This window comes from Varanus komodoensis, unplaced genomic scaffold (genome assembly GCF_004798865.1).
Source record: "Varanus komodoensis strain SLA01 unplaced genomic scaffold, ASM479886v1 scaffold1, whole genome shotgun sequence".
Classification (NCBI taxonomy): domain Eukaryota; kingdom Metazoa; phylum Chordata; class Lepidosauria; order Squamata; family Varanidae; genus Varanus; species Varanus komodoensis.
In genome coordinates this window covers 50059228-50087195 of record NW_025335268.1, presented here as the reverse complement: position 1 = coordinate 50087195, position 27968 = coordinate 50059228, and the positions used below count along the sequence as shown (strand labels likewise).

Here is a 27968-nt window from a genome sequence, read left to right as displayed (position 1 = left end):
CGGAAAGGGCAACCGCACCGTTAAACTTTGCAGCAGCAATACGAGGAAAGCCTGCCTTGTGCAGCTTCCGTTTCTGCCCCGCACTTCCCGGCGCCTGTGCTATGGCCCCTTCTCATCATTTCCTCCTTTCCCCGCGCGCATGCGGGCGTAGAAAGAGCCGGAGCCGGAGCGATGGCGCTGCAGAGCGCGGGGCTTACGCGCTATTTGCTGCTCCTGGCGCAGGACAACTTGGCATTTCGGCTGCCGGTGAGTTGCACTTCCCGCGTGCGGCAGTCGCGTCCCCACGTACGCGCTCCCACGGCTGCGGCTGCAGTGGGGACGCTGGCGGACTCAGCCGCATTCGCGCCGCATTTATTCCCCGACTGTCCCGCATGGGAGCATTTTTCTCTTTTGTCTCTTGAGAGGGAAGGAGAAAGAGTCAAGCGGAGCCGGCTGACATCATGTCGCCTTTAGGAGGCTCCTATGGGCTGTGTTGTATTGACTACGGGACGCGTCCACGGCTCTGGGTCTGCTTCACTTAAGGGGTTTCACCTTTTTCATTGCTAGAACTCCCAAGTCCTGTCAGCCACACAGGCTGATGCAAAAGGCATACAATTAGACTTCAAGCATCCAGAGCCAGAACTTTGCACTGAGTACTTGATCTAAGTGGAGCTCTTACACAAAGTCCACTCTTGGCTGTCCCCAACGTTTCAACAGGTTGCAGAGGGGCAGCAAACTTGGTGTAAGTCTGTTGCAAAAAACAACAAAACTACCAACCAAGAGTTTTCTGGTGCTTTAAAAACGCATCTATTACGGCATAAGTTTTTGGGAGTGCTTGCATGGGATGAACTGGATTGTATCCCGAAAAGCTTGATAAATTTGTTATCCTTTGAGTTTTTTCAAGGAGTTTTGTTATCCTTGTATCATTTCAGGGTATAATCTAAGATGACGGGGGCGGAGTAAGGTGACCCGATGAAAATGTGGACAGTGTTTCTATCTGGTTAACAGTTGCTTAGAAATTTTGCATCAGAGAAGGTGCACCTGCAGGATTCCTGTAATCTGCACTGGGCCACTTTTTGGGGGGAATTATCTTCCTACTTTTGCTGAACAAATAGTAAGAAAGCAGATGTGCTGCAAATCACCCAAAGTACTGAATAAGTGGCAACATTGGTCTCATCGTAAAAAAAAAAAGAGAGAAAAAATACAGCAGATGTAACATTTTAAGGAATAACCTAAAATAGATATTTTATCCTCAAACAATTTAAATGTATTTGTCTCATAATCTCTTTTCCTAGGAAATAGTATCTTTGGTTTCACTCTGTGGTGGACGATTAAAAAATGAACAGGAACTGAGACCGAATGTAAGTTGAAATCCTCAGCTCTTGTAAAGTTTAAATCAGATGGTCTACTGATATTTATATTCTAGAGCAAGGCTTAAATATTAGTTGCATCTATAAATACTTAAGATGGAAGCAGACCAAATGTTCTAGATACATTGTGGATAATATTGGTATAATATTTAATATTAGAGTGTAGAGTCATTTTATTAAACTTATTTGTAAAATGGAATCCAAAAGCAAAGGCATATTCACTAGAAATACTGAAAATTGAATTGTAGATTGTCTTGTGGTTCTTGTTTTTCTGTTGTGTGTTAATTATCACTGCTCAGCTGGTAGCTGATAGACTTGAACAAGGAAAACCACCTTTACTGATCAATTATCATTCATCATCATCACCTGATGTTTTGAGAAAGCAGATAGGGTGGGTCATAAAAAGATGCTGCATTGTTTAGAATGTCCTGTTTTCTGTGCAGGCTGGTATTTTGATCAGGGGAGTATGATACTCCTGTGTAGTTATTGAACTAAGACCCATTAACTTCAATTATGAAGCCTTAATCAACCAACCAAACAGTATAGAAGGGTTTCTTCTGCTTCCATTTCCCCTCCTGCTTGCTCTGTACTATAACTTCTCATGTAGCAGGCTTGCTACAGTCTGTACTTAATATATCATGTTTGATATATTGCTGCTGCTAACAAGTCATCAAATCACCTCTTACAGCAACCCTATTAAGGAACTCCCTCCAAAATGTCTTGTCCTTGACAGCCCTGCTTAGCTCTTGTGCACTCAAATATGTGGCTTCCTTTGCGGAAGCAATCAATTTCCAAGTTGCTCATTCTCTGCTTCTTGTGCCTTTGATTTGCAATAATCTTTAGCATTATTGTCTTTTCCAATGAGTTGTGCCTTCTCATGATGTGACCGAAGTATGGCAGCTCCCGTTTTATCACTTTTGCTTCCAGGGAAAGTTATGGCTTGATCTGGTCTAGGACCCATTTGTTTCTGACGAGCTTTCTGTCAGTCCAAAAAGCTCATCCCCAGCACCATGTTTCAAACACACCTATTTTCCTCCTGTCAGCTTTTTTTACTGTCCAGCTTTCCCTCACATACATAGTGATTGGGAATATAATGGTATAGATGAGCATGTCCTTCATCCCCAGTAAAATGTTTTGATACTGATAACTTTTTCTAGTTTTTTCACTGCTGCCCTTCCAAGTCTCAGTCTAATATTTCTTGGTTGCAGTCTCCCTTTGAATTGATGACTGAGCCAAGGTATGTAAATTTGTTTACAATTTCAATTTATTCATTGTGGACCTTAAAACTGTAATTCTTCTGTAGGTATGATTTTTGTTAATGCTTAGCTGCAGCTCAGCTTGCTTTTTTACTGTTTTCTCTCACTTTCATCAGGAATCATTTTAATTCATTGCGGCTTTCTGCCAGTAATGCTATGTCATTTGACATTGGTGGATTGATGTATCTTCCACCAATTTTTTCTTTCTTTCTTCCTCAAATCCTAATCCATCTTTTCCATATTCATATATGTATTCATAGCGTATGAATACAGATTGAACAGATAGGAAGATAAAATGCACCTTTGCCTGATCCCTTTGCCTACAAGAAACCATTCTGTTTCTTCACATTCTGTCCTAATTGTAGCTTCTTCACCACAGTGTAGGTCACACATCAGGACAATCAAATGCTGAAGCATCCCCATTTTTTTCAGGACCATCCATAGCTTCTTGTGATCTACACAGTCAAAGGCTTTGCTCTAGGGCAACCTTCTTTTGAAATTCTGTGGTGTGCTCCCGTAGCCAACACATATTTGTGTATGATCTTTTTGAAATCCAGTTTGAATGCCAGGCATTTCTTGCTCTGCATAGAGTAAAATTATTTGTCAGAACAGCTTGAACATCACTTTGCTTGCGTGGGAAATCAGTGTAATTGCCCTGTAGTTGCCACACTCCTTAGCATCTCCTTTCTTGGGGAATGGAATATTAATTAAGCATTTCCAGTCTTTGGGCCATTGTTTTGCTTTCCATATTTCTGGTATATTCTTGTTAGGACTTGGACTGATAAAATCTCTGAAACATGGTTTCTTTTGGTACTCTGTCTACCCCTGGTGCTTTACTCCTTCCAAGTGTTTTCAGAGCACCTTTTGCTTCACTTTCTAATATTGCAGAGATTTCTCTTATAAAATACTTTTTTGGCCTGTTCAAGGGAAACTAAAACTTGTATCTTGCCAAATGCTGCCACTATATCTACCAATGACATCCGTATGTCCTGTGGAAAATCACAGATTCCCTATGTTATGAGAAACTGTAAATGGAGGAGCTAGGATTCTGCTTCAGAGTCCAGCTGCTTTCTTTGCAACATCAACTTGGTCTGGAGTAACAGGCAAATGAAGTGATATAAAGGTGTTAGAACCTTTTGTGGAAGAAGCTGGATCTAATATAGGCAGAACTTGTCTTCAGTTGAGCATTCAGAGCCATTAGCCTTACCTTTCTGTCCTGACATGGCTGAACCGGCCATGTCCTTTTCTGACTGGAGATGGTTAAGAAAGTGCTTGTCCGCTAGATTCCTGGGGTGGAAAACCCTTGTGCTTTACACAGGAGAAGGCAGAGAAGGAGACAGTGGCAGCAAACAAAGGATAGTGTTAAAGCTGATAGGGTCTAGTGAGTATTTGATTGATTGATATGCTTTCCATCAATCTGGATGTGAAGGTGGGCTCACAGCCTAGCTGAAGAACACATTCTGAGCCATTTTCTTATAGCTTTGTTTTTCTTCACCCTTTTGAGAGAGTGGCCTAAGCGAAATATATTTCACTCATTACAGTACACTTGCATGAGAATTACTGCTGTTTCCTTTTTGATTCTTACAGTCTCCATTTTGGATTCTTAGCCTGCCCTCAGAAGAGATGGCAAGAGGACTAATGAAGCGAACAGTCTGTGCAAAGTAAGAGTTATGCCTTAAAAAGTACAGTACAACCTTGGCTTGTGAGAATAAATCATTCCGGAAACATAGCAACATAGAAACAGAGCGAGTCAGAAGGGGTCTCCTGGGCCATCTAGTCTGACCCCCGGCTCCAGCTGGCTCCTCTCACGACATGCCCACCATGTGCATGTCCAGCCTATAAATATGATTGTAATCCAAAGCACTTGTATATCAAAGCGGATTTCCCCATAAGGTACAATGTAAATAAGGTTAATCTGCTCTGTAACTTTTTTTTAATCACAAAAATTTGAAGTGGGTGTGCTCGGGCGTGGAGGGGAGACAGGTGCGATCGCGGGCGGCTGAGGGGGAGGCAGGTGCACTTGGGGGGAGGTGGGTGTGATTGCGAGTGCGCTCAGGGGAGGCGGGTGCGATTGTGGGCATGCTCAGAGGTGGGAGACAATGCTGTACTCACACCCGCAGCGCAAGAGAGAAAAACTGCCACTCAGTTGTAGCATGACGCTCGGCAGGCAAAGCGCGCATAATACTCATACTGCTAGACATCGGTCGTTTATCAAGTTCAAATTTAGAAAAACTTTTTGCTTGTCTTGCAAAACACTCACCGACCAACTTACTTGCAATCCAAGGTTTTACTGTATGTTTGTTTTCCTTGCTGTCTGAGCAGTAAGCCTTCATTGAAGTTTTTCTTTCTCACATCTGCTGCATAGTTACTTGTGTTAAACCATTGAAGTAAATTTATAAAGGCTGTTTTGAAATGGTTGTGTTTATGAAGGTGTTGAATCTGGAGATTTCTAATGTTGCAGTGCAGTGCAGGTTTAGACAGAAAAAGACAGCCATGGGGGAATTTTAGGTCTTGTCTTTTAAATATGCACAGGATTTTTTTCCCCACAAGTGAACTAGCAAAGACGTTTAGGAATACAGTAAAACCTTGGACTGCAAGCATAATTCATTCTGGAAACATGCTTGTAATCCAAAGCACTTGTATATCAAAGTGAATTTCTCCATAAGGTTCCATGTAAATAAGGTTAATCCATTTTGTAACTTTTTTTTTTAAATCACAAAAATTGGAAGCAGGTGTGCTGTGGGGGGAGGCAGGTGCAATCACGGGCGCATTTGGGGGTGGGGAGACGATGCTGTACTCACCCGCAGCGAGAGAGAGAGAGAAGAACCGGCACTCAGTTGTGACGTGACGCTCGGCAGTCAAAGCATGCGTAATACTTGTACTGGAAGACATCGCTCATTTATCAAGTAAAAATTTAGAAAAACCTTTTGCTTGTCTTGCAAAACACTCGCAGACCAAGTTACTCACAATCCAAGGTTTTACAGTATATTCATTTTGCTAAATACAAACTATTATAACACTTTCAGATCTATATTTGAACTGTGGGGTTATGGGAAATCTGCAGAAGAACTGTACTCTTCACTGAAGAATTACCCAGAGAAGAAAATGGTTTGTATAAGAGCAGTCATTATTTTAGGGTGTGGGGTAGGGATTTGTTACAGTTGTATTAAATAGCACATTATGCTGTGTTCTCAAAACTGTTTGCTTTGATTTAGGGGCCGTATTTACAGTCTAACTTGACATACAAAATAATAGTTCATGCTTTTAACAAAACGTTAACACAAAGTGAGAAGATTCAAAGGATAGATGTAAGTAGACAGAATCTCTTGAAATACTACTTAAATTTGTGTTCTTTCATAGTACTGCATGGTGAATGTAGAATAGTGATAATTGACTTACCTAACATAGGCCCATTGAAATGAATGGGTCTTAGTAATTGTGCCTAACTTAAAGCTTACTCAATTCAGTGGGTCAACTTTAAGTAGCATTAACGTTGAATGCTACCCTTTGTCATGCAAGATTGTGCACTCATGTTGCAGTGTTGACTCTGAATTTATAAACCCCGTTAACTCCTCTGCAAGGCAGCCAGTGTGGGTCTTTCTGTGTCATCTGTGAGTGGGGAAGAGAAAAGGACTGGAGCTTCAATTTCCATCTCTGAGGTTGGACTAAATACTGAATTCCCCTCTGGGCCATAGGATTGCTCCCTAAAGCCCTTACTAAGCTTTTGGAGAAGTAGCTTGGCCTTTTAGATTGGGGAAAAAGCTGTACAAAGGCTGGGAAAGCACCAACCCATAAAAAGTGTGGGGAAGGGGAGCAGGGGCCAGTAGAAGGGAAGTGACCATCTGAGGATCATGGGAGGTCTGGAATGGGGACCTGGTTCTGAGATCTGCCAGTCCTGGCATGGGGAAGTTACCCGCCTAGACCTTTTCATCCCTTCAAGTCATGTAGGGGGGCTTTGCTGCTTCTGTATCTCATCTTTTCCATCATGAGTTCATGGAATAGGCTTCAGAACAGAGTTTGATCAGGGGTGGTGCTTATGAAAGATGCTATGCAAGAAATTTCCCAAAATTCTCCCTTCTTGCTGTTCAGTTAAAGTTGTGTGTGTGTGTGTTAAACAAAGGTCTTATTTAATGATGTCGTTGCTTTTCTCTTGCAGTTGTTTGTTTTGTTATTTTATTCTGTTAGAAATCAAAAAAATTAACATCTATATCACACCTTGGTTAACTTGTTGGATAGGCATTATATAAAATGAAATAAAGGTATACAATTACAATCTGTGCATACTTCTCTGCTAAGTCTTCTGCTTAATAGGTATTTCTTTTATTTATTCAACTTATATTCTGCAATTAAATTAGTCCCAAGGACTCCCTAAGCTGATCACAAAAAAGGTAGTGCCCATATGACATGTCAATGATTGCTGTTACTTGCCATACTGCTGTTACAAAAGGAAAGCAACAATAGCATCTTAACAGTGCTGTAGTTGCTGGTAATTTCTAACATAAATGTTTTCATTCATGTGTTTGTTCTTTTCTCCCTTCAACACAGTCTCTAGGATATTTACCATTTCAAGGAAAAGTGAATTTAAAGAATCCAGATCATATATTTTGGTTTCTAGAAGATTATGGAATGGATTCAAACAATGTCCCAGAACTGCCTGTTAATCTATATTTTGGGAGATGGGTGAGTAGATGGTTACATTGATAATCAAAACACTAGTTTTTAAAGGTGAGCTACAGCATGAGATAGATTTTATAGGTGAGAATAATGGAATAGTGGGACATAAGTACTACTTAGATTTTTTTTACTTTTATTGACCACTGGCTTTTAAATACTATAAGGAGCACCGGGCAGTTTACACTTGCATGCAATGCTTCTTTCCTGTTTTGACCCAGCACTGTCTAATGAAATCAAAGCCCCCATAACAAGGATAGTCAGGAAGCAGGTTGCCATCACCTGCTGTGCATCTGCTGGCTGCTGGATTCTTGTCGTTCTATGGTTTTGGTCTGATTTAGCATCATAGCTCTTATTTTTCTTGACCAAGAGTGCATACTCAGGATTGCTTAATAGAAGTTGGTCGTGTTTTAATTGTTAGAGAGAATTCCAAAGTATGCACTCTTGCTTTATTAGCCATACACATTTTGGTTGTACTTGGTGATGTTTGTATAAATGGAATAAAGTAGTAGATTGTTTTGGTCCTGACTTGAGGTCCCCAGGAACCTGCATTGGTGGCAGGAAAACTCTCCATTTCCTGACACTTCCCGAAATTTATTTTTACTAAATAAATGTTAGGGAAAAAAAGAAACGCTTCTCTTGTTCTGAAAACTGCTTTCATCAGCTTAGGGGACAGGCATAGTAGCTGTGCATGCAGAGCTTTACATTGAGTTAGCCTGCGGAGTCGCTTTTGCTAAGCTGGAAGGTGCAGGCCCACAGTCCTGTGGGCGGCCACGTGTGGAAGCAGAGCAGGAGCCTGAACTCAGTGGTCTTTCCAACTGGACTAGCGTTCCATTCTGAGTTGGTTCCTATATTGACCTTTCCCACACTTTTCTCTCTGTCTCTGCACTGCCACTTCTGTCGCTCCGCCATAATGCCTTTGTTATTTCTCTTTGTTATTTGTTTCTGTTTTCTTTCTTTTTCTTTGTTATTTCTGCTATTTCTCTTCCCCATTTTTCTCACTGCCTAGCCTCTAGCCTTCACCTTCATTCATTCATTCAACTTATATTCTGCTATAACTAGTCTGAAGATTCTTTAAGTGGACATAAAATAATATAAAATTTTGAAACACATAAAAGCAACATACAATAAAAAAGAGGCTATGCAGCTGATACTCATTTATCCCTCATTATCCATTTATCTTTCAGCTTCTTTCCACTCCCAGCCTTTAGCTTCACTATTTCGCTTCATTCTGCCTTTCTGTAGCTTCTGGCCTCCCTGTTCCGTGATATTTTCCCTCCCGCCTAGCTTTACAATTTCTTTCTTGCATGCTTTTCTCTCACATGTGCACATGCACACATACACAGAGACCCCTTTTGGCTAGCCAGGCCCCCACAGCAGCCTTTGGGTGATCAGTCACATTGCCCATGGGAACCATGTTCTTCATGTGCCACAACAGTTTCTCAGATTCCCAAATGTGCCCATTTGTCCAAACTGTTGGCGACACCTGGCCCAGTTAGCAAGTTATAGTGCTGTTTGTTTAAGTGCTCAATATTGTGACCTGAGATAATGTTTTGGGGAACAGTTGGGTTTTCTAAAGCAACATTCTTCTCAACTCAAATTTATGTCAGTAATGCTTGATCACCAAACTAAGCCATTCCTATTGCCTTTCTCTCCTTCCCTCAACCCCCCATGTATTCCTTAGATTGCCGATGGGCAAAGGGACCTTATTGAGTCATATAGTGTAAAAAGGAGACATTATATTGGAAACACAAGTATGGATGCCTGCTTGGCTTTTATCATGGCAAACCATGGGAAAGTAAAACCAAATGATGTCGTGTTTGATCCATTTGTGGGAACAGGTATATTTTTGAGGGGAGGGGAAATGACTTTTTGAACAGCCTGCGCATGCTTCATATTCAGCAATCCTGTATCTCTTCAGCTCTTTTCTGGCTATAGATCAGTTACATAAATACTTCTAACAAGTGGGAACAGTTTCTTTTGTTAAGATTACATTTATATGGAACAAAGCACATCTGATCCAAATATGGTTAGGAAGTTACCCATCATTCATTTGCTCTAAAAGAGTCTGTCATGTTATCCAAAGCATATTCCCAAGTTAAGTTGTTTATGGAATACAGTTAGTACCAGTTTTATTTTGCTGAATGTTCAAAATTATAGTTCTTCTTGTGTGTTGTATGTTACAATCTAACATTTCCCATCTTTGTTTTCGGAATTCATAGGATCCTGCTTAGCATCTAGAAAAATGCATGAACTTTAGAAATGTCACATGCGTTATTTTTCAGTAGAAGGTACACAGGCGGGAGTATCTATCAAGCATAGTTCTTGATTTTTTTCTTTTTTCCTGAGTGCTTCACTGCTAACAGGAGTTACACATATTCTCTTACGTTTGCTTACTTCGTACTACTTGGATATAACACAGTTCAGAGTTGGTTTTGGGAAAGGAAAAGCACATATATGAAAAAATGCAATCTTGCTTGCAGATTGGCATGTTCAAAGTAGGCTTTCTTCTTTACATTGTTCTGTAGGTGGATAGAAAACAAATCATTTTCTTCCTTTATTATACTTTTTTCTGATATGTCAGTAGAGGGCGCTTTAATCACAGTAATGTGAGTTAGTGTAAAAGGATCTTTTTGTGAAACACTTTTGATGTGAAATAAAAAATATATTACAGGGTAAGATATACAACTGTTACTAAGTTTGACATCAAGCTGAAAAGGAATTTTCACTAATATGAGCAGAGAAGACATTTTGGCAGAAGATATCAAAATATCAACGAGTGACTTCTCTAGGCCTGTAGCGATGCTCTAGATGTTTTTGAATTCCGCTCCCATCAGCATGGCTAGTGATGATGGGAATTGTGGCCCACCAGCATCTGGAGGGCCTACATTCTCCATACATGCTACAGCATTCCATGCTGAGTTCATGTTAGACCTGTTTCTGAAAGTAATACAAATCACATGTTTATTTCAATGTATTGTCCACCATTCACCTTAAAGTCCAGTGTGAGATACATACATATCAAAGACACAAAATAAAACCACAACCAAAAGCTCAATTCAAAACACTACAGTATGCAGGCTTACTACAAGGAGAAAATCTTTGTATCTTACATCCACTTCCACATTCCTGGATAAAGCTGTAAGGCTGGAATTGGTGGTGAAGCACATACATGACAGTGAATGAATGAGAATGAAATTGCACAATTTGGGGGACATCACAGAGAAGACCCTAACTTATGCTGCCATCCCAAAATGTCATTGTAGAGTGTGAATAATTACAGTCTGCCCTACTGTTCTTAGCTGGTCTAAAGGGGATCAGCTACTCTTTCAGATTTTTAAACCCAAATTGTTCTGGCATCTCTCCTTATTACTAGCAATGCAGCACAATCCTCTTAAAGCATATGATCTCAAAATAGATGTTCAGGCCAGAACAATGACAATAGCCTTGTCCATGTTACAAATCTAAACTTGTTTCACAGCTTTGTAGTCACCACTTGTTCATGTAAGGATTTGTATGTTCAGTTAAAGATGAAAATATTTTTGACAGGCGTCTTTTAAATAAAACTTCTAAAACAGGAATGGATAACAAAGACCAAAAACTAAAGTTAAGCACTTTCACATCCTTTTGTTTTCAAAGACATGCAGCTCTGTCTTGTTGAAGCCTGTAGCAGTTTAAGGGACTCACCTTTGACTGGAGACACTGCAAGATGTTTGTGTGTGGAGCTGAGCAGATTTCTGTGTTGTTTGCTCTGTAGAAAATCTCTTGAAACATCATACGTATGAACAAGAAACTTGTTTGGATACTATTAAAGAGTACTTTTAAATCTAGCCTGTTTGCCACAAAGTTCTCAGCTGCATCTGCATCAATTTGTTCCTTTTAGAATATGTTAGTCTCTGCAAGTTTATGGAACGTGTGAGTTTTTTCAGAGATTGCCTTCTGAAACGGAAAGGTTACAAGCCAGTGCTACAGGAAGATCCTGCACTATTTCAGCTTTGACAGTGTCTGTTTTATCACTCTTCTTTGAGAAGTCTCTAATGCTGAAGTTCCTAGTGTGCAAGCATTTCTAAGCCATCTCTTTTAACTTTCAGTTATATGTTCTTGCCTTAATGTTCTATTTCATGAAAAATGGAACCAGGGGGAAGTTTGTACTTGTTAAAATATCAAGGCAAAATGAATTGAGAGCTAGAAATCAAAATAGGTAACTTGATGACCCGATTCTGGGTGATTGTGGTTAGTTTTATCAAACCTGGCTCATGTTTTTGAACAATATTCAGATGTGCACTCTAGTTCCACAATATGACATGCATGCATTTTGTAGCTGTATTCTGAAATAGTTGCATTATTGGCCAAATGCCTACCTCATTTCTTTGTCTTGCAGGTGGACTTCTTATAGCCTCAGCACGCTTTGGAGCATATGTATGTGGAACAGATATAGATTATAGCACAATCCATGGACTGGGTATGCTCTTTTCATTGCTTTGCAGCGAGAATCTAATTAAATAGCATATGGTAGCAATTTAGTGTATTTAGGAGCAGCTACAAAATCTTGCAAAAGAATCAAAAGCTATCTTGCTCAAGCTTGGTCAGAGGCAGGGAGATTCTCTCACCAGCCCTGCATTAACCCTCCTCTGTTATCTTAGCTATGATAAACAGGCAGTTTACTACCGAAAGAAAAATGCAGGTGGATGCAGTACTCCAGATGGCTTGCAAGGAGCCATTTCTCCTGCTTATTCTTGACTTATATTGGAGTACATGCAGCTATTAGTACAGTACACATACTAATCATTTCACCTTGAGTGTCATGCTCAAAAATCCCACTAGACATGCCCAGGATCTTGGGAATATGTAAAACCCCAGCCTATATCAAATGTGTATATTTATTTTATAAACAGTTATATTTTGGTTTGCTTTTTTCAGCAGTTTTAGAAAAAGTTCTCAGGTTTTTTTTAGCCTTTTGCACTTACAATACAACGGATTTCCCTTTAAGACATCATCCAGAGCATACAAATGGGAAATTCTTTTGCAAAGAGTTTCCCATTTGTATGCTCTCTAGGCCTTGTGTTTAGGTGGACACTTTGATGCTCTGCTGATGTGCTGTGTAATCACACAAATACAGAACTCCATGCAAGGAGGTACACAGGGAAACACACATTACAGATCTGTATGGAGATTGCACATCTCATCAGGGAGAAGATGTATGAATTCTAATTTTACACATTAGTAAAAAATAAGGTGTTAGTTGTGCTTCCATTCCTGTTTCTTTGCATGTCTGAAGCTGAAACATTTAAAGATACACAGTTGAAATGAACTTGCCTGTTTTTCTTTCAGTTTCTTGAATGACTTACAGTAAGAAAGAAATACCTGCACTAATTATTTAATTCAATCTGGCACAACATTGATTTGTTTTGCCTTGCTTACAGGTAAAGCTAGCAGAAAGAACCAAAAATGGAGAGGACCAGACGAAAATATCAGAGCCAACCTTCGTCAGTATGGCTTGGAAAAATACTACCTTGATGTATTCGTTTCTGATGCATCAAAACCCATATGGAGGAAGGGGTTGCAGTTTGATGCAATACTCACAGACCGTAAGATGTGGCACAGCCTAAAATATGTACAGTTCATGCATGCAGTATGTAGCGATCACGGTGGAAGCATTTACAAGATGGTCATACAGATTACTGTCTGAAGTTAACATCATAAGGACAGCCAGACTAAAATATATGCTGACTGTCTGTAAGGAGCTAGTCAGGATTGTTCTTTAATGTTATTTATGCTGCTTTAAATGTATTTTATTTATTTTTATTATTTAAAACTTTTATATGCCGTCACCACATGCCTCGGCATCTAGCAGCATAAGGCCCTTTTTCTGTGAGTAAACAGAAAGCAGTTTTCCCTAATTGTGCCTCCTGTCATAATGGGACGTAAGGGTCATGCTGTCTAAAGTAACTGACATCTGGGAGTCATCATACTGAAGTTGGCAAGCATCCTATAGAATATGGCAGTCTACATTTTGATCATTTCCCTCTGTCTACTTGAATATAAATTCATAATGAGTTATCTGGACAGTTTCATTGTTTATTTGTGTCCAGTTTATTTTATGTTTACAATGAATGCTTATGTGCATTCATTGGCACTCACACTGTTTCCTGTAGCTCTTTCCTTTGGAAGCACTTTTTAATATCTGTCTCCAGGATGACTCCATCTGCATTTCGAAGCTAATCCTAATCCATTTTGAAAGTGCTAGTGATTTTGCTGCTGCTTAGTAAATTGTTTCCAAACTTGAACCTTTAGTTTGTACGCTAAGTTTTCAGCAACATGCTGCAGATGTCAGATGTTAATTGTTCTCACTCTCTAGTCCAAAAATAGGAGAGCTGGGTGGACAACTATACTGTAATGGCGAGGGAAGGAGGGGGAGCTACTAGACATCCCCAGTGCAGTGTCCAAGGCACCTTCAGGGATCCCTGGGAAGGGCTGCTTGGTATGGAACGCTCGGGCACCTGCAGCATTTTAAAAGGAGATCTTGATATGTATCATTGATGTAGCAATGAAGGCCTATGAGTTGTGCAAAACTTTCTAGTTATTATACACAGGCTTCAACAAAAGTGGGCAAAATATCCAGACAAGTAGCCATTTGAAGATGGCGTCATTATGCCACTTGTTCGACTGTTGAAAGCATCATAATGTTTTCTAGCCACTGCATTTTAGGAGGTGATGGTTTATCCTTCCAGTGATAGATTGAATCAGTTTACCTAAACATGTGTTAATTTATATGAAACAGAGAAATTACTTAAAATTGTACATATATCAGTGAATATTAAAGACTGTTCCATTAGAACATTTATCTGTAAAACCTCCTCCCAAAATAAGTAGCTACTGAGCATTACTAAAACATAAGTTTTATCCTTTTGCGTATTTGCTTTGATTTTGTTGAAACCTGTTTATAGCTGCTAAAAAATTGAATATATTTCATACAAATTCATGTATGTATATTTAAAAAGCTACAGAATGAAGGTGCTCTAGGACACCACATTGGGACTGCTCCATGGCTACCATTGGAAGTACCCACATGTGCCACAATGGAGCCTCTGGTGTTTAGGACTGGAACAGTAATAACTAGCCCCTTGAACTGGGACTTGGAGATAAGGATGTGGCACCATTGTAGTTGCTATAAAAATGGAGTTAACTCCTCCAGAAAGCTCTGGAAGCTCCAGATAGAACTCTTGTGACTGTTTTCTACAACAGGTGAAGTTTCTGAACATGAGTACAAATGGATAAGTATCTTAAATATTTGTTCTTTGCAGCTCCATATGGCATACGGGAAGCTACTAGAAGAACTGGGTCACACAAAGAAATGGCTAAAGTGACAGAGAAAGGGTAAGTAAACCTTGAGTTGGGAAGGGAGACATCTCAATACATAGTCAGTTTTGGTTTTCGAAGCGTTTGCTAAATATTCTAGACTTCTGCTGACCCACTGACAAATTGGAAAATCTTGTTTTAATCACATTATTTGCATGTAGTGGCCCATATCAGTACGTCTCTTGTGTTTTCTGACAGAATCTGGGGTTAGGAATTCAGCTACTGCATCACTCCTGTAGGAACACAGTGGCCAGAGCTATTAGCATTATCTTCTGCTACCAGTGCACATCTCGTTGCAATCATACACTAGTGGATAGAAGCTGCATAATCAGGACTTCTTAAAATGTAATTCCGTATTGCACATTATTGTTGTTTTATCTTTAAAATAAAAACACAGGAAGATCATTATCCTTGATTTAAACCTGCACCGATTGGTATCTCGTATTGCCATTTCTTGATAGAGGCCAAGGTAATATTGCCCTTTTGTATTAGAAAGCCCAGTGATAAAAATGCCTCGTCGTCCACCACTGTCCTGGCCCATCACACACAGTCATGTTATGTAGCTTTTTAAAAACTCTGTTTTCTGATCCATCTTCTGTTTTTATCTGCAGTAACTTGTTGACTCATTTTGCCCGACACAACAGCCCGTTGTGCTGACAGTCCACCTCCTTTTAGTGCAAAAAGTTCAAGTGAGTCACCTTCTAAAGGAGCTAGCATTTCGAGAGCTGGCTGTCAAACTGGTTCCTTTAGAAAGGGAATTCTTTGACAGGGCTTTCCTTGCTTGCTTCATATAGGCATTTGCAAGCATGAATGGATGCCTCCTTGTGAGGAAAAAAACACAAAACACTTTTAAAAGGAACTTAGCCACTAGAGTACACGGAACAGTGGGAAATGTGAGAACATCCTTCAGGCAACGGCATCTCCCCACACCTCTCAGAACAGAGGATCTTAATGTAAATCCAGCCAACCTGTTTGCACAAGGACACTTCAGTGACACCTTTGCTTTGGCCTGACAGTTCAGCTTTCACCAGCTGTCCAATGGGGTGTTGGTGAAGGCTCTTTGGAGCCCCTCAGTCAATTGTATTTCACCAATAGGTACCTTCTGGGACATCATCCAGACTAGACGTCCCATTTTTGGACCTCCATAAGTATGCAGGTGCACATGGGTGAAAGCTCCTCCCAACTATTTTTTTTCCAAATGTGCAAAAATATTTGCACATATTGTAAGTGCTGCCAAACCCCCCCCCCCAAAAAAAAACCTGGTTTGCAACCATAGACAGCTCCTCCATGGTGCTGCTTGGGCAGTTTGAAGTGGCTGTCCAAATGGGGATTGCAAAATCTGGCTCTCAAGTGGGAGGTTGAGCTCTTCCCTTACCAGAAAAGGGATAAGGGGGAGGGACATGCTGTGGTGGGTCAGAAATGGCCACAGTGACTGCAGGGAAGCAGCAGTCCAGAAGGAAAACCCAGGGCAGCACAGGACCCATGGTGAACCAAGTTGTCTGTCAGGCCCACTGTGGGAAGCTCCATGGGACCCATCCCTCTAGTGTTTGCAGGCTTCTTCTTCTAGATGCTGTCTTAGAAAGTGACCCAGTCCAAGAGGGAATCCATGAATGCTTGTAGAACAAAGGTTGTACAACCAGCAAACTTCTTCCATGTTATGTGCAGCACAGAAATGGCTGCTGCTTGTGACATGGAAGTGGGAGGCTGCTTGTGCAGTGGTTGTGCAGGGCTTGAATTCCAGAGTGTGCCACACAAATGCTGGGCATACTTGCTTAGACTCACAGCGGTAACGAACTGGACCAAACCCAGAGATCAAACAAATGGCAACCCCCAGACCAGATTCGTCACGTATCACACATTGCTGATTGACGCATCAGCAAACTCATCATGGTTTATTTCTGGGGTGAATTGCTGTGTTGTGTGGACTTGTCCATCTCATTAGCTTTTGAATTTCTATGAAGTTTTTGTTCCTCTGTGATCCACATTAACTTTCAGAAATTCAGATTGTATCAGAAATGTATTATTATTTCTTCCTCATTTTTAAAAGGTAGAAGATTATAGAAATAAGGAATAGCTTAGGCATTTTAAGTCTTTTAAGTGAGAGAGAGACTTGGCATTCCCAGAAAGGACTCTTAATGTTCACTTCTGTTCATATTGCAAAACCATCATGCCTTGTGTGAACAAATAGAAATCCTAACATAGCTTCTACAAATTATTTTAAACCTAGCACTGAAAATCACATTTACATTTCTTCAAATTACAACCTGAGTGACATCCTTTTCGACCTGTTAAAATTTGCATCTGAATACTTGGTGATTGGAGGAAGATTGGTCTACTGGCTTCCTGTGTACAAACCAGAGTATGTATTTTTTTAATTCCTCCAAAATTGAATGTTGTTGATGTGGATTAATTTGCACGATCACTACAGCTTTTAAGGACAAGTGGCTAAAAGAACTTAACACTTCCCACAGCCTGGTTTTGGCCTCTAGAGAATATTCTGACACAGTTAAAAATGCTATTGAAACAGTCTTCAGAAGACCCGCATGTAGATAAACTAGGAAGCTATATTAGCTCAGCATCAGACTGGTTTGCCCATTCGTCCTGTTATTCTCAACACTGATAGGCAGCAGCTCTCCAAGATTTTGAACAGCCCGAACTGGAGATCTTGAAGATTAATTTTGGGACTTGGATTCTGCCACTGAGCCATTCCCATCCTTCAAAGCTAGTGTCTTCCTCCTGTTAAGCTGTTTCCTGTTGTCCTCACTTGTGCTTATCATATAAATGTGATAGGTGTGTGGAAAGCCATAGATATGGAGCTGTCCTTAATCTTGCTGACAAAATACATTAGGTTTAAGAAGGCTGCCTCAAGATATAGTCTGTGTTTGCACTGTGTGTTACTGCATTTCCAGGTCTTCAACGAATGGGACCACTAAGGAATTGTGATGCCGCAGAATTTCATAGCCAGTGGAATAATTTTGATAGCTATTATTTCATCCTGCATGTTAGGCAACTCTCCTCTTTCTGGCTAACATTCTGTTGTGTAAAAACCATACTTTAGTCCTTCTGGGACGTGGTCAAATTTACTCAGTAATTTTTTTTAAAAAAAATCCCCCAATTTCAGCCTTCTGCCTTTCTATTAATCAAAGTAACCCTCAGGTAACAAACTCCCAATGTGTACATAAGAATAATTTTGTGGGGTACTTTTATAGCCCAAACAGAGGCACAAAAAAGATTTAATTACAGGTTATCTTATTCTGTTTTGAAAGCCAATAATTTGAGCTAAATCCCTCAACAAACAATTAGCATCTGTTGAAAGAGCTTTTTTATGCTTGTTTTAAATTTGTGAGCTAAACTAGGGGTATGCGGATGGAAGATCAATAAGCCAAGCATGTTAACTAGATTTTATTGTTATGCATTGTCGCAGAAAAGATTAGTTCATAAACTATCTGTCCTAGCTAGCTAAATCTGAAATCTATTCTGCTGATCAGATCTCCTGGAGGAAATATGCAGCCAAATCAAGGCCTTTTTGTGTGCAGCAACTGTCTTGCCTGAGGTACTTTTGTGTGGGGTCAAAAATGACCCCCTTTGTGTTTAATGCTGGGTTTCATAAAGATGCAGAGTAAAAGCTGAAGGTCAAATTTATGGGACGCATGTTATTTATCACATTTATATGCTGTCCTTCCTCCAACAGGCTCATGATGGCAGTAGTATATTTGCTGGATGGAGCCTGAAAAACAGCTAGGCTTAACTTAAAGGACAGTTTCTATTGAATGCTTGCTGGCAGGTAGCTTTTCATAATCACTTTAAACGACTTGGGTGCTAAAGTGTGAAAGAACCAACATGAAACATTCTCTTCCCATTTACAGCCAAGCTTTCACTTGCTCCATGTCTTTTGTTTTGTTCTCCCCCTGTGTTACACATGTGGCTATAGATTCTGAAAGCAATTAGCACACATTGTTTCTGTGAAATTTAATAAGACTATGAACCATGTGGAAGTGTATAATCTAACTTAGTTTGAATCAGCCCCTCTGGCTGTTCTGTTTTAGATTCATATACTACAGTTCATAAGCTCTCGTAGCCCTTTGACTGTTTATTTCTTCCAGATATACAGAAGAGATTATACCCCAACACCCATGTCTGAAACTTATTAGCAACTGTGAACAGACGCTTTCCAGCCACACGTCAAGACACCTGATAACCATGGAAAAGGTGAAAGAATTTGAGGTAATTGTTTTGAAGGGCTTGTAGTGCAAAATAGTGAATTTCAGGTTGGTAGCTGGTTTTTCTGCTGTGCAAACATGGGGCATTTACTGTAACAAACCAGCTGTTGTAAAGCATTTTTATATGTTGATTTATAAGGTTTATAAAATAGTTCTAAATGTTAGAATAAGGAAGCCAAGGTACTTGTCTTGCTACAACCTGAGCAGCAGTAATTGAAGGGAATTACGTGGTTTGATCTTTATGTTTAGGGGTTTGAAGGAGCGTCCGCTTGTTTTGCAAAAAACTTAATGCAGTGAGTGGCTTCTTGTCCTAGCTTTGATATTTTGATTTTGAGGTGCTTTGCAGCTGTAGTTGAGGAAGTGTTCATTTCTCTCTTAATATTCAGGACAGTGCAATTTTATATTCTGTCTCTCTGTGCAGTTATGCTCAGGTGCAAATGATTTGCACAAAACCAGTTGTATGTGTGCTCCTGCACTCTCTGCTATCAAATGCAATCTGCTTTTCAATGCACCTGCATAGCTGCTCAAATGATGCCTTTTTCTGTGCACCCTGTCATGTGAACTTTGCAGACGGCACCAGTTTAAAACAGAAAGCCTGGCTCAGGTCTGGAAAGGGAGTGCAAGGGAACACATCAGTGTATTTCTGATGAAAGATGACCAAAGTCAACAATGACTTCCAGTACATTGGTAGTGAAATGTTGGTAGGAATGTATTAGAATTTCACTGCTGTTCACAAATCTTGCAGGCATGTCCCATTCCTGAGGCTGAATGTGTATGATCTGGAATGCAAATCTCAATAATTTTTTGCAATTTCTCAAACTTATGTTTGCATTAGAAAGGGTGCATTTGCAAACATGCACACCTCCAAATATGTGAAAGTGTGCACTTGGGGATTTGCACAGATTCCCACCAAATTTGAATTAGTATTCAGATTTAGTCTAATGGGATAACTGTACATTTTTGGGGAAGGAATGGGAAGATTCTTGCACTGGGAATGGAGGCAAAATATCTTTTGAGAAAGAGTTTGAGAATGTCATCAGATTCAAACATTACATGTTCATCCATCCCTAGTGTATAGTCATGTATTTTGTCTGGATTGATAGACTAGATTTGAGTTTTTCATTACTTAAAACCTCCCATTAACTATTTTATGAACTTTAAGGCCATCTGAAGGTGACACCCAATGCGTCTCTGCCTGCAAGGTCTCTGTGGTGGGAGCAATACGGAAAACACTGAAGGCCAACTTTAGGATAGCTTTCTTTTATATAACAGAGTTTTGTTTTTGCAATACACATATTACAGATCAAAACAATCAACATCTAAGTGAAAAAGAATATAACTTCATAAATATTAGTAAAGATATCCAATTGAATTATCATCGAGCAATCTCAAATCAATAAACTAAACCACTTTCTTATTTCTTTCATAGTAAAACTCTATGCATGTTTTCCAGTAAGTGTGTCTTGGATTGCAGCCTTGCAAAAACCTCTGTGTATTAGTACAGGATGAGATCTGACAATAGGCGAATTCCTCACCTGAGCTCCTTACACGTTTTTTATTATAGCATTAGGGAGTTTCATTTTCCTGTCAGGATAACGTCTCCTTAGCTGATGTAAGAGCACTGAAAACTAGGGCACATGCTTACTATTCTCTCTTACTAGTGCTGCATCTATTACTATTAGTATGCCTGTTAGTATTAGTATTTCTTCCTTTTCCTCACATGCAGTATACAGAAACTTAACGAGGATCATTGAGTTCAAGTAGTTTGAAAAAATCTGATGTGGTTTCACCTGAACATAGATATATCGAAGAGGGGTTCTGCAGCTAGCAAGCCTTCATTTAATATGATGTTGGCCACTTACCTGTGTTTATCTCATGCCTCCAAGCATTGATTCAGGTTGTTAGGCCAATATACAGTGTTGGGTAAATGTAAGACATAATAAAAAGATGAAACGCGCCATTTTGGTTTTTCTAACAGTCTATTCAGGTAAGCACAAAAGTGTCAAAACTGCCTGAAGGCCTGAAAATACTGGATTTATTCACCATTCCGCATTTCATGCAGTAGCACCTTACTAAAAGTGAATGGCCTTACCTGCATGAGCCGCAGTGCTTCCATGCTAGCTTTTCACCAGTTACCTCTGTGGGCATCAGAGCATTTAAGCATAATAACTGACATTTGAAATGCTGTACCATTTACCATGCTGTGAATTCTTCCATCAACTTGGCATCACATGTAAATTAAACTCCACTGCTGGAAAGTTAATGCCCAGTGAAAAACAATGAAGGAACTATATTGCTTTACAGATAGGCCGCCTCTGTAGCAATGAATGGAAGAGTCACATGTAGTGGGTTTAAGTGCCTTCAAAAGTATGAGTGTGTCTCTTTGAAGTTGGTGTGACAGCGCTTGCTTTAAATGGCCGTTTTGAAAAGGAAGGAGAAAAAGTTAAAGTTGTGCAAAATCTGTTCTGTTTTATACATGAAGTTATCACTGATTATGTAGGTGCTCTTCACATGCTGAATTATGTATGTGTATTAGGGATACAAAAGACAAGATCCAAAAAGTCAAACTCCAGGATATTCTCATCCTATCTCGGTACCTCAGATTAAAACGAAATGTCAAGCGATCCTTGGTGCGTTCTCAGTTGCATCGTGGCACATTGCAATTGGAAGGAGACTCCAAAAACCAGCAACGTATTCAAAGAGGTCCTTTTGATCTTGCCAGAAATATGGTGTATTTAGACGTAAAACTAAGCATCTGTAGAGTTGGTAGAATAACTTTAGTTTGCTTTTATCCATCATACCAAGCTGCAGATTCAGTGTACACTGTGCAGAGACCAGTATTCCTTGCCTCCTCATAATAAGAAGTTGCACTGAACCTGACAGGCAAATTAAGCTCAACAAGGAGTTGAAGAAACAACTCTCATCATTATAATTTGCTGTTTATGTTACAACTGCAGGACCATCCAAACATTTCTTATATATTTATGCACGCACACCCATCCAGATCACTCATTTCCATACTGGCATAATTTGCTGGTGACCTCGTCCTACTGCAGTTCTCACAGAAAGCCATCCCGAGCAAGTCTATTAATAATTTTTGGCTAGTGGTTGGTTTAGTCTCAGGCTGTAAATATGATTTTGAGAGAGGGGTTTTTTGCCGTCTGGATCTGTATTTCACTTTAAAATTGTATCTGTGTTGATTCTTCAGTTTCTGAGATCTCAGCACAGCTCAGCATATGAGAGCCTGTTATTAGGGCAGGAAACACATAATAATCTTCTCTTGAGAATGTTTGACTGGCAGGTTGAGTTTCCTTTATGCTCTGCTTTCTCTTAAGGATTTACCCGCATAATTTTCTTCTGCTGACTCTAACTTCTCAACAGATGAGTTGTTTCAGAAATCAGATTCATAAGCATGTGGGATGTAAAGCCTGAAGATATGTGTGTGTTTGCATATTTTGCTTCCTTAGTGAGCTTTGTCTTTTCATTTGAGCTCAGGCATAATTAAGAGGAAAACTGGTTTAAGGAGTGTGAATGATCTTTTATGAGTAACGGGCAAGTGTGTGTTTGTATAGAGAGATGTATGCAGCAATACTAGTATATATTAATAATGGTCAATCATTTAATTAAGAACTTGCATTCTTCTAAAGAATAACTTATTCTTAATATATGCATTGGAATGGCTGTTCTCCCAAAAAAGTGATGAAAATTACAGTGTAAAACAAAATTCCTTGTACAGAAATTGGGTGAAGCACTGAAATTTGTACAAGTTTCTTTTGTTGGGTCTTACTTTGTCACCATTTGATCTCTTTTTAAAAATGCTTTGTCTTGTTTTATGGATATAAAACAAAGAAGTCTGTCTCATGCCAAACATTTGTGTGGGAGTCTGGCAGGAAATGTGTCCAAATGAGTCCGCAAAACCAGCTTGCACACATGTGGCCAGTGTGCCCACGGGTTCTGCTCTTGCACATGCAATTCTCAGGCTTTGCGTGCCTTGCACAAACAATCGTGTACTTTGCATTAAGAAGCCACTGGCATTCCTGTGAGGTTGTGGACTTGATCTTGGCTCAACTTGCTTCCTGGCCGAGGCCAAGCACTGTACGAAGGCCTATAAGAAGGCTGAATTCCAGCATGATCTTCACACCCCTAATATCTTACAGTTGTCACTCCACTAAAGAAGACATTCACCAACAGGACTGGGAAGGATCTATTTTCAGTTGTTCCCTCACCCCCTGTATCCCCATGTACTCCAGGGGCATGGGGAGCCTCCAAGTGGGAAGACCCTCCTCCACTGGCATGGGGATACAGGGAAGAACTGGACTTACCCTATGAAGAAGACATATGAATGAAATCAGATTTACATCTCAGGCCAAAATCATGTATAAAAAGTATCTGATGGTGCAGCCAAATGGCTGGAAGGACTGAACTGTGATTAGGCCTGGTTTTGAATTTTGCCAGAGTACTGAATTCAGTGGCATTCATCAAGGACTCTACCAGACTGTACTTTTAGGTGATTGTGGGACATGGGATATTTGTGACAGTAGTGATTATAGCAGAGTCCATCTGAAATGCCTGTTTGAGAGTGCAGCGGTTCTTAGAATCGAGCTATAAGCATGTTTTTCTGTTTCCTTTTGTTCAACATTTTTGCATCTTCTGCCCTAATTCTCTTGGGAGAATGTGTCAATATGTAAACAGTCTATTTTCCTATCCTATAGGAGGAAGACCGTGATTCCTGCATATTAGATAGCCAGTATTTGCCATACAAAAGTTATGATTCCTTTCGTGAGAAATATTTCAGTGGAGTGACAAAGAGGATTGCCAAGGAAGAAAAAGACAGCCAGAAATGATTTTTTTAAAAAAGAAAAGAAAAGATTGAAAACAAAGAACTCACAAGGTTTGCATTAAAACATCTGGATCTCAACATTATATGGATGCTTCAGAGAACAAATACTGTTTTTAATTTTTTTTAAACTCAAAGGAAAAACCACAACATAAGTTAAGAACAGTTCTTTTTCATTAACTTTGTTTATACCAGATTATTGCACAAGGTTTTTTGACTCTAATTTATTTTTGTACTTCAAGTTCTAATGATAATTGACTACAACCTTTATCACTATTATTCTTTTTAGCTCATTACCTCTAGGAAAAACTAGTATTATTGTTTGGCTGCTTAAACTGTGAACATCTGGGAAACTTAAATAGACATAATATAATGATTTTTTAATTAGGAAGATTGATTTAATTTGTTTTCTTCTTTTGTGCGTGTGTGTGTGCACATAAAAAATCAGGAATTGTGATTTTTAAAAATTGTGTTGCATGCAGCAATAGCATATTTCTTGTGGGCATGTCTAGGGCCAGACCTGTTCATGCCATCAAGGATTCAGAGTCTAAACTTCATGAGTCTTGTATCTGGAATTCACTAGTATTTTGGACCTACTATCACTTTCAATTGCTGCTGCATCTGACAGACGATTTTAGATAATTTTAAATGATTTAGATAAATAAAAACATCAGTAAAATCTTCTAAAACTGTGTTTGCATAACTACCTTGAATTCTATTATTATAAAAAGGCACAATATCAACATTAGAAATACACATTTTCTACTCTACTGCGAATACATCCTACTTCTCCTAAAATAACTGGCAAATGTCCTTTACTCCTTAACATGTAATATGGTCCCCCATTGAGAAAAAGGTCCTCAGCCATGGAGCGGGCTGTTATCCAGTGGAAGCTCTTGTTCATACAAAATGGCGGAGAGTGACTTTTGCCAGTTTCTCCCCTTCCCCATATGCCACCTTCCACTCTGTTTTGGAGGTTTTATCAGTCTTACAGAGTACATTTTCAGGAGTGCAAGGGGTGGTTGGGGGAAAGTGGAATATCTTCCCATAAAAGGGAATCCATTCATGGATCCAAAGCAAGCAATATGTTAAAATGGCAAAATATACATACATAAACACGCACACCACCAATGTCAGCAGATTTAAAGCAAACCTAAAAAAAGTTCTGAAAGGCCTGGACAGATAACAAGATCTGATGCCAAAAAGACACTGAGACTGATGCCAGTTGAATGTCCCAGGGGACAGCATTGCAAAGATGGGGAACTCTCACTGCGGAGAAGCTGTCTTAGGTTGCCAGACACTTCACTTCAGGGAAGGCTGGAAAGAGGCATCAGTTACCAGTGTTGACACCTGTGAAGGTTCATGGGGAAATATAGTAGTTTATGGTGTTTCCCCTCCCCTAAGAATCTGATAGTACTATTTAGTAAATGTTAAGTCTCAGCATACAACTGGAATTGTAGGTGCCATTTGGTTGAGACACCAATCTGGATGGCATAAGTTGACATGCAAAATATGTTTTACTACACCGGGCCATCCTTTCTGGTTTGTCAAACAATAAATTTTCCAGAAGTCAGCAATTTATCTTTTCGATTTATATCCTGCCTTTTTCCTACAGGGCTCAAGGCAGCTTACATCTCCTCCTCCATCTTATCCCCACAACAACCACCCTGTGAGGTAGGTTGGGCTGAGTCTGTGACTGGCCCAAAGTCACCCAGTTGGCTCCATGACTGAGTGGGGACTAGAACCCAGAATGTCTGAGTCCCAGTCCCATGCTCTTAACCACTACACCACACTGGCTCTCCAGCAATCCTTTTGTTTTTCATAAATCTCTTGAAAATCAGAAAGCAGAGTTCCTTCTTTTTAACCCTACTTATCATTTGTCCATCCTGGATACACAAGGTCAAAAAGGAAACATTCAGCATATAAAACCCATGTAGGGATCAGCAGCAGCTTCAGTGGAGAGATCGAAAAATCAAAACTTACACCTGAGGTCCACCTTAAAAAGATTTTAATGCAGCTCCTGAAGTAAACAATGAGGCGGTCTCCCTTGCTTTTCTAAAACAGCAGTGCCACTGCAGAAAAAGCCCTGCTTCGGACATCTATAGGTTGTCTCTTTAACTTAAAAAAAGAAGGTACCTGTAGCAGGGCCCCTCACACTGAATCCTTTCAAACTCTCTGTGACTGCTTGCCTCCATTAGAGATGGAGGGGATCTTTTCCTGCCAGAATCTGGTCATTTGCTGCAACAGCAGAGGGGGGTTTTGGTTCCTTATAGCCAAACTGACTCCAGCCTGTGTTACATTCCAGTCTCTTGCCCCTGGCGGAGACCGTCTGTTCAGAAGCCTGCTCTGAAATCATTGTCTCTGACAGTTTTTTGGGGTGCTTTGAAGAGTTTTCCAGTGTTTTAAAATATTATTTTTGGACCACTTTTCTCTTACCACTCTTTTATTGCTGCAGTATGCAAAAGAAGGATAGAGATATGACCTTGTTCGCAGAGCAACAGATGTTAGTATGGTTTTTTGTTCTATTTATCAGGACAGCAAAGTGTATACAGAATCATTACACAATTTTCCTTAGCTAGGAAAAGCTGGCCCTGTAGTTGCTTGGGAACATGTGCCTTCAAGCTCTAGTGCAATTAGAAGGTGAGTGTAACAATTTCAGGGTTATCGGACCACAGTGCAGGTCCTTACTGCCCCCGGCAGACGCATACCTTCCCAGGACAGAGTGCCCGGGAGGAAAAGTTTGAATGCAAAGCCATCTATGCAAGGTTCTGATTGGCATAATCCTAATTCAATACAAACACATTAACTTGCATCAGGAAACTTGCACACAAACACCAACCCCAATTCCTAGAACAGTTAGGCAGTTTTAAAATGGGATGAATTAATACAAACCTTCATGGAGTGTGTCTATTTATTTAAAAGTAAAGAGTTTATTCCTCTCAAACTGAGAGGAAGAGACAAGATCGGCAGTTCAACCATGCTTGGGAACTCTGCTTTTATATCCTATCTTCAGAATGGATCCTTGGAAGGAAGGCATTTCAACAAGAAACTCTTCATGTACTTTCCCCGTGTCTCTTGGTTGTAAGTGGAGTAGGCAAGCAACAGAAACCTGTTTGCTACCTTTCTAAAACTTAAATCATATTTCAAAATTCATTGTTGAGGTAACACTTGCTGAGGTCTGCAGTTTGATGGACTTTCCATTGGGCCCCAAATTTCAGTTTCTGAGAACAATTCAGGGGGAATTGAGAGGTCTGTAAAGCAGCAGATATGATACTTTGGTGCTCTTTAGTGTGTAATTCTATAGATTACTTATGCTAAAGTCACATTGGATTCCAAGAGCCTTCCAAATACAGGGAGGCTTGGACAGCTTATTTGCCATTTTTTCAGGGGAAAAGAAATGTATTTTAAGATGACTTTATTAAGTATACCGGCTCCCCAAATGGCCATGCTCCCTCTTCTGTCCTCATCCAGTTGTTGTTGTTGTTTTTTCTGGTAGCCATAGATGTTTTGGTGGCTTCCTGGCATTCGTGCAGATTTTTCCTAATTCTAAAAGTGGCCCCAGAAACTTCTCTGGGATGAATTTCAGCTTTCAAGGTGAAAGAGGTTTTACACCTCTGATGTAATGTACTCTGATTGTCCTGCCATTTTAATTGTTCATAGTTGCTTCTCTTGAGCTTACATTTCTAAATGTCAAATATCAAGTTTGGCATACTAAGGGGTTGAATAAATAAGGAGACCAGTAATAAGAAAGGGTTCAGTGTCTTTTGTTCTTTCAGAATATTGGTGTTCTCCAGGCGTATTGTGACAAGTTACAGCTTGAACTGGTTAACGACACTAATTTCATCCAGGGAATGATCTGTCAAAAATGCAAAGGCAAGTAAAGGGGGTTGGATTGACAAATTGCTATTATGCAAAAACAAAAGTGGGGGTTGTTCATAAATTTAAAAGAAAAACGCAAGTTTTTTCACCAGTCTCTGAACATGATAGACAAAATACATGTTTTGAAATTAAATCTGATTTTTAATTTAGCGTTAAAACTAATGGAATGCTATTGCCAAGGGCCTTCCTCTCTGCCTCGTTTTAAACACTTGTTTTTCTTACATTTGGCAAAATCAGTGACAAAAATCTTTCCAGCTGTGAATATGCCAAATGGCTTTTTCTGAAGCTCCTACTCATTGGATTAAAGTAAATGTTTGGAAGCCTCAAACGGCAATTTTGGCAGAAGAACTGCTGAGGCCTTGTAGTGTCCAGTACTCCCACAACTCTTGTTTGCCGA

The 27968-nt window shown here is 39.8% G+C and overlaps 1 protein-coding gene across 3 annotated transcripts; it reads left to right on the top strand.

Moving 5' to 3' along the window:
- The first annotated feature begins 153 nt into the window (after positions 1–153).
- On the top strand, positions 154–24381 carry TRMT11 (tRNA methyltransferase 11 homolog). Of its 3 annotated transcripts, none has more exons than XM_044425104.1 (13): positions 154–246; positions 1275–1340; positions 4193–4266; positions 5632–5713; positions 5821–5913; positions 7151–7285; positions 8961–9117; positions 11658–11738; positions 12700–12864; positions 14581–14653; positions 16863–16994; positions 18739–18844; positions 23568–24381. In XM_044425104.1, the coding sequence occupies exons 1-13, from the start codon at positions 172–174 to the stop codon at positions 23697–23699; spliced, it is 1371 nt and encodes a 456-aa protein (XP_044281039.1). In that variant the 5' UTR covers positions 154–171; the 3' UTR covers positions 23700–24381. The 3 variants fall into 3 exon arrangements, with proteins under 3 accessions (XP_044281039.1, XP_044281031.1, XP_044281049.1); XM_044425096.1 differs by having other exon boundaries at positions 18739–18859; XM_044425114.1 differs by lacking the exons at positions 154–246; positions 1275–1340; positions 4193–4266; ... (1 more) ...; positions 5821–5913; positions 8961–9117 and having other exon boundaries at positions 7178–7285; positions 18739–18859.
- Positions 24382–27968: the final 3587 nt, after the last annotated feature.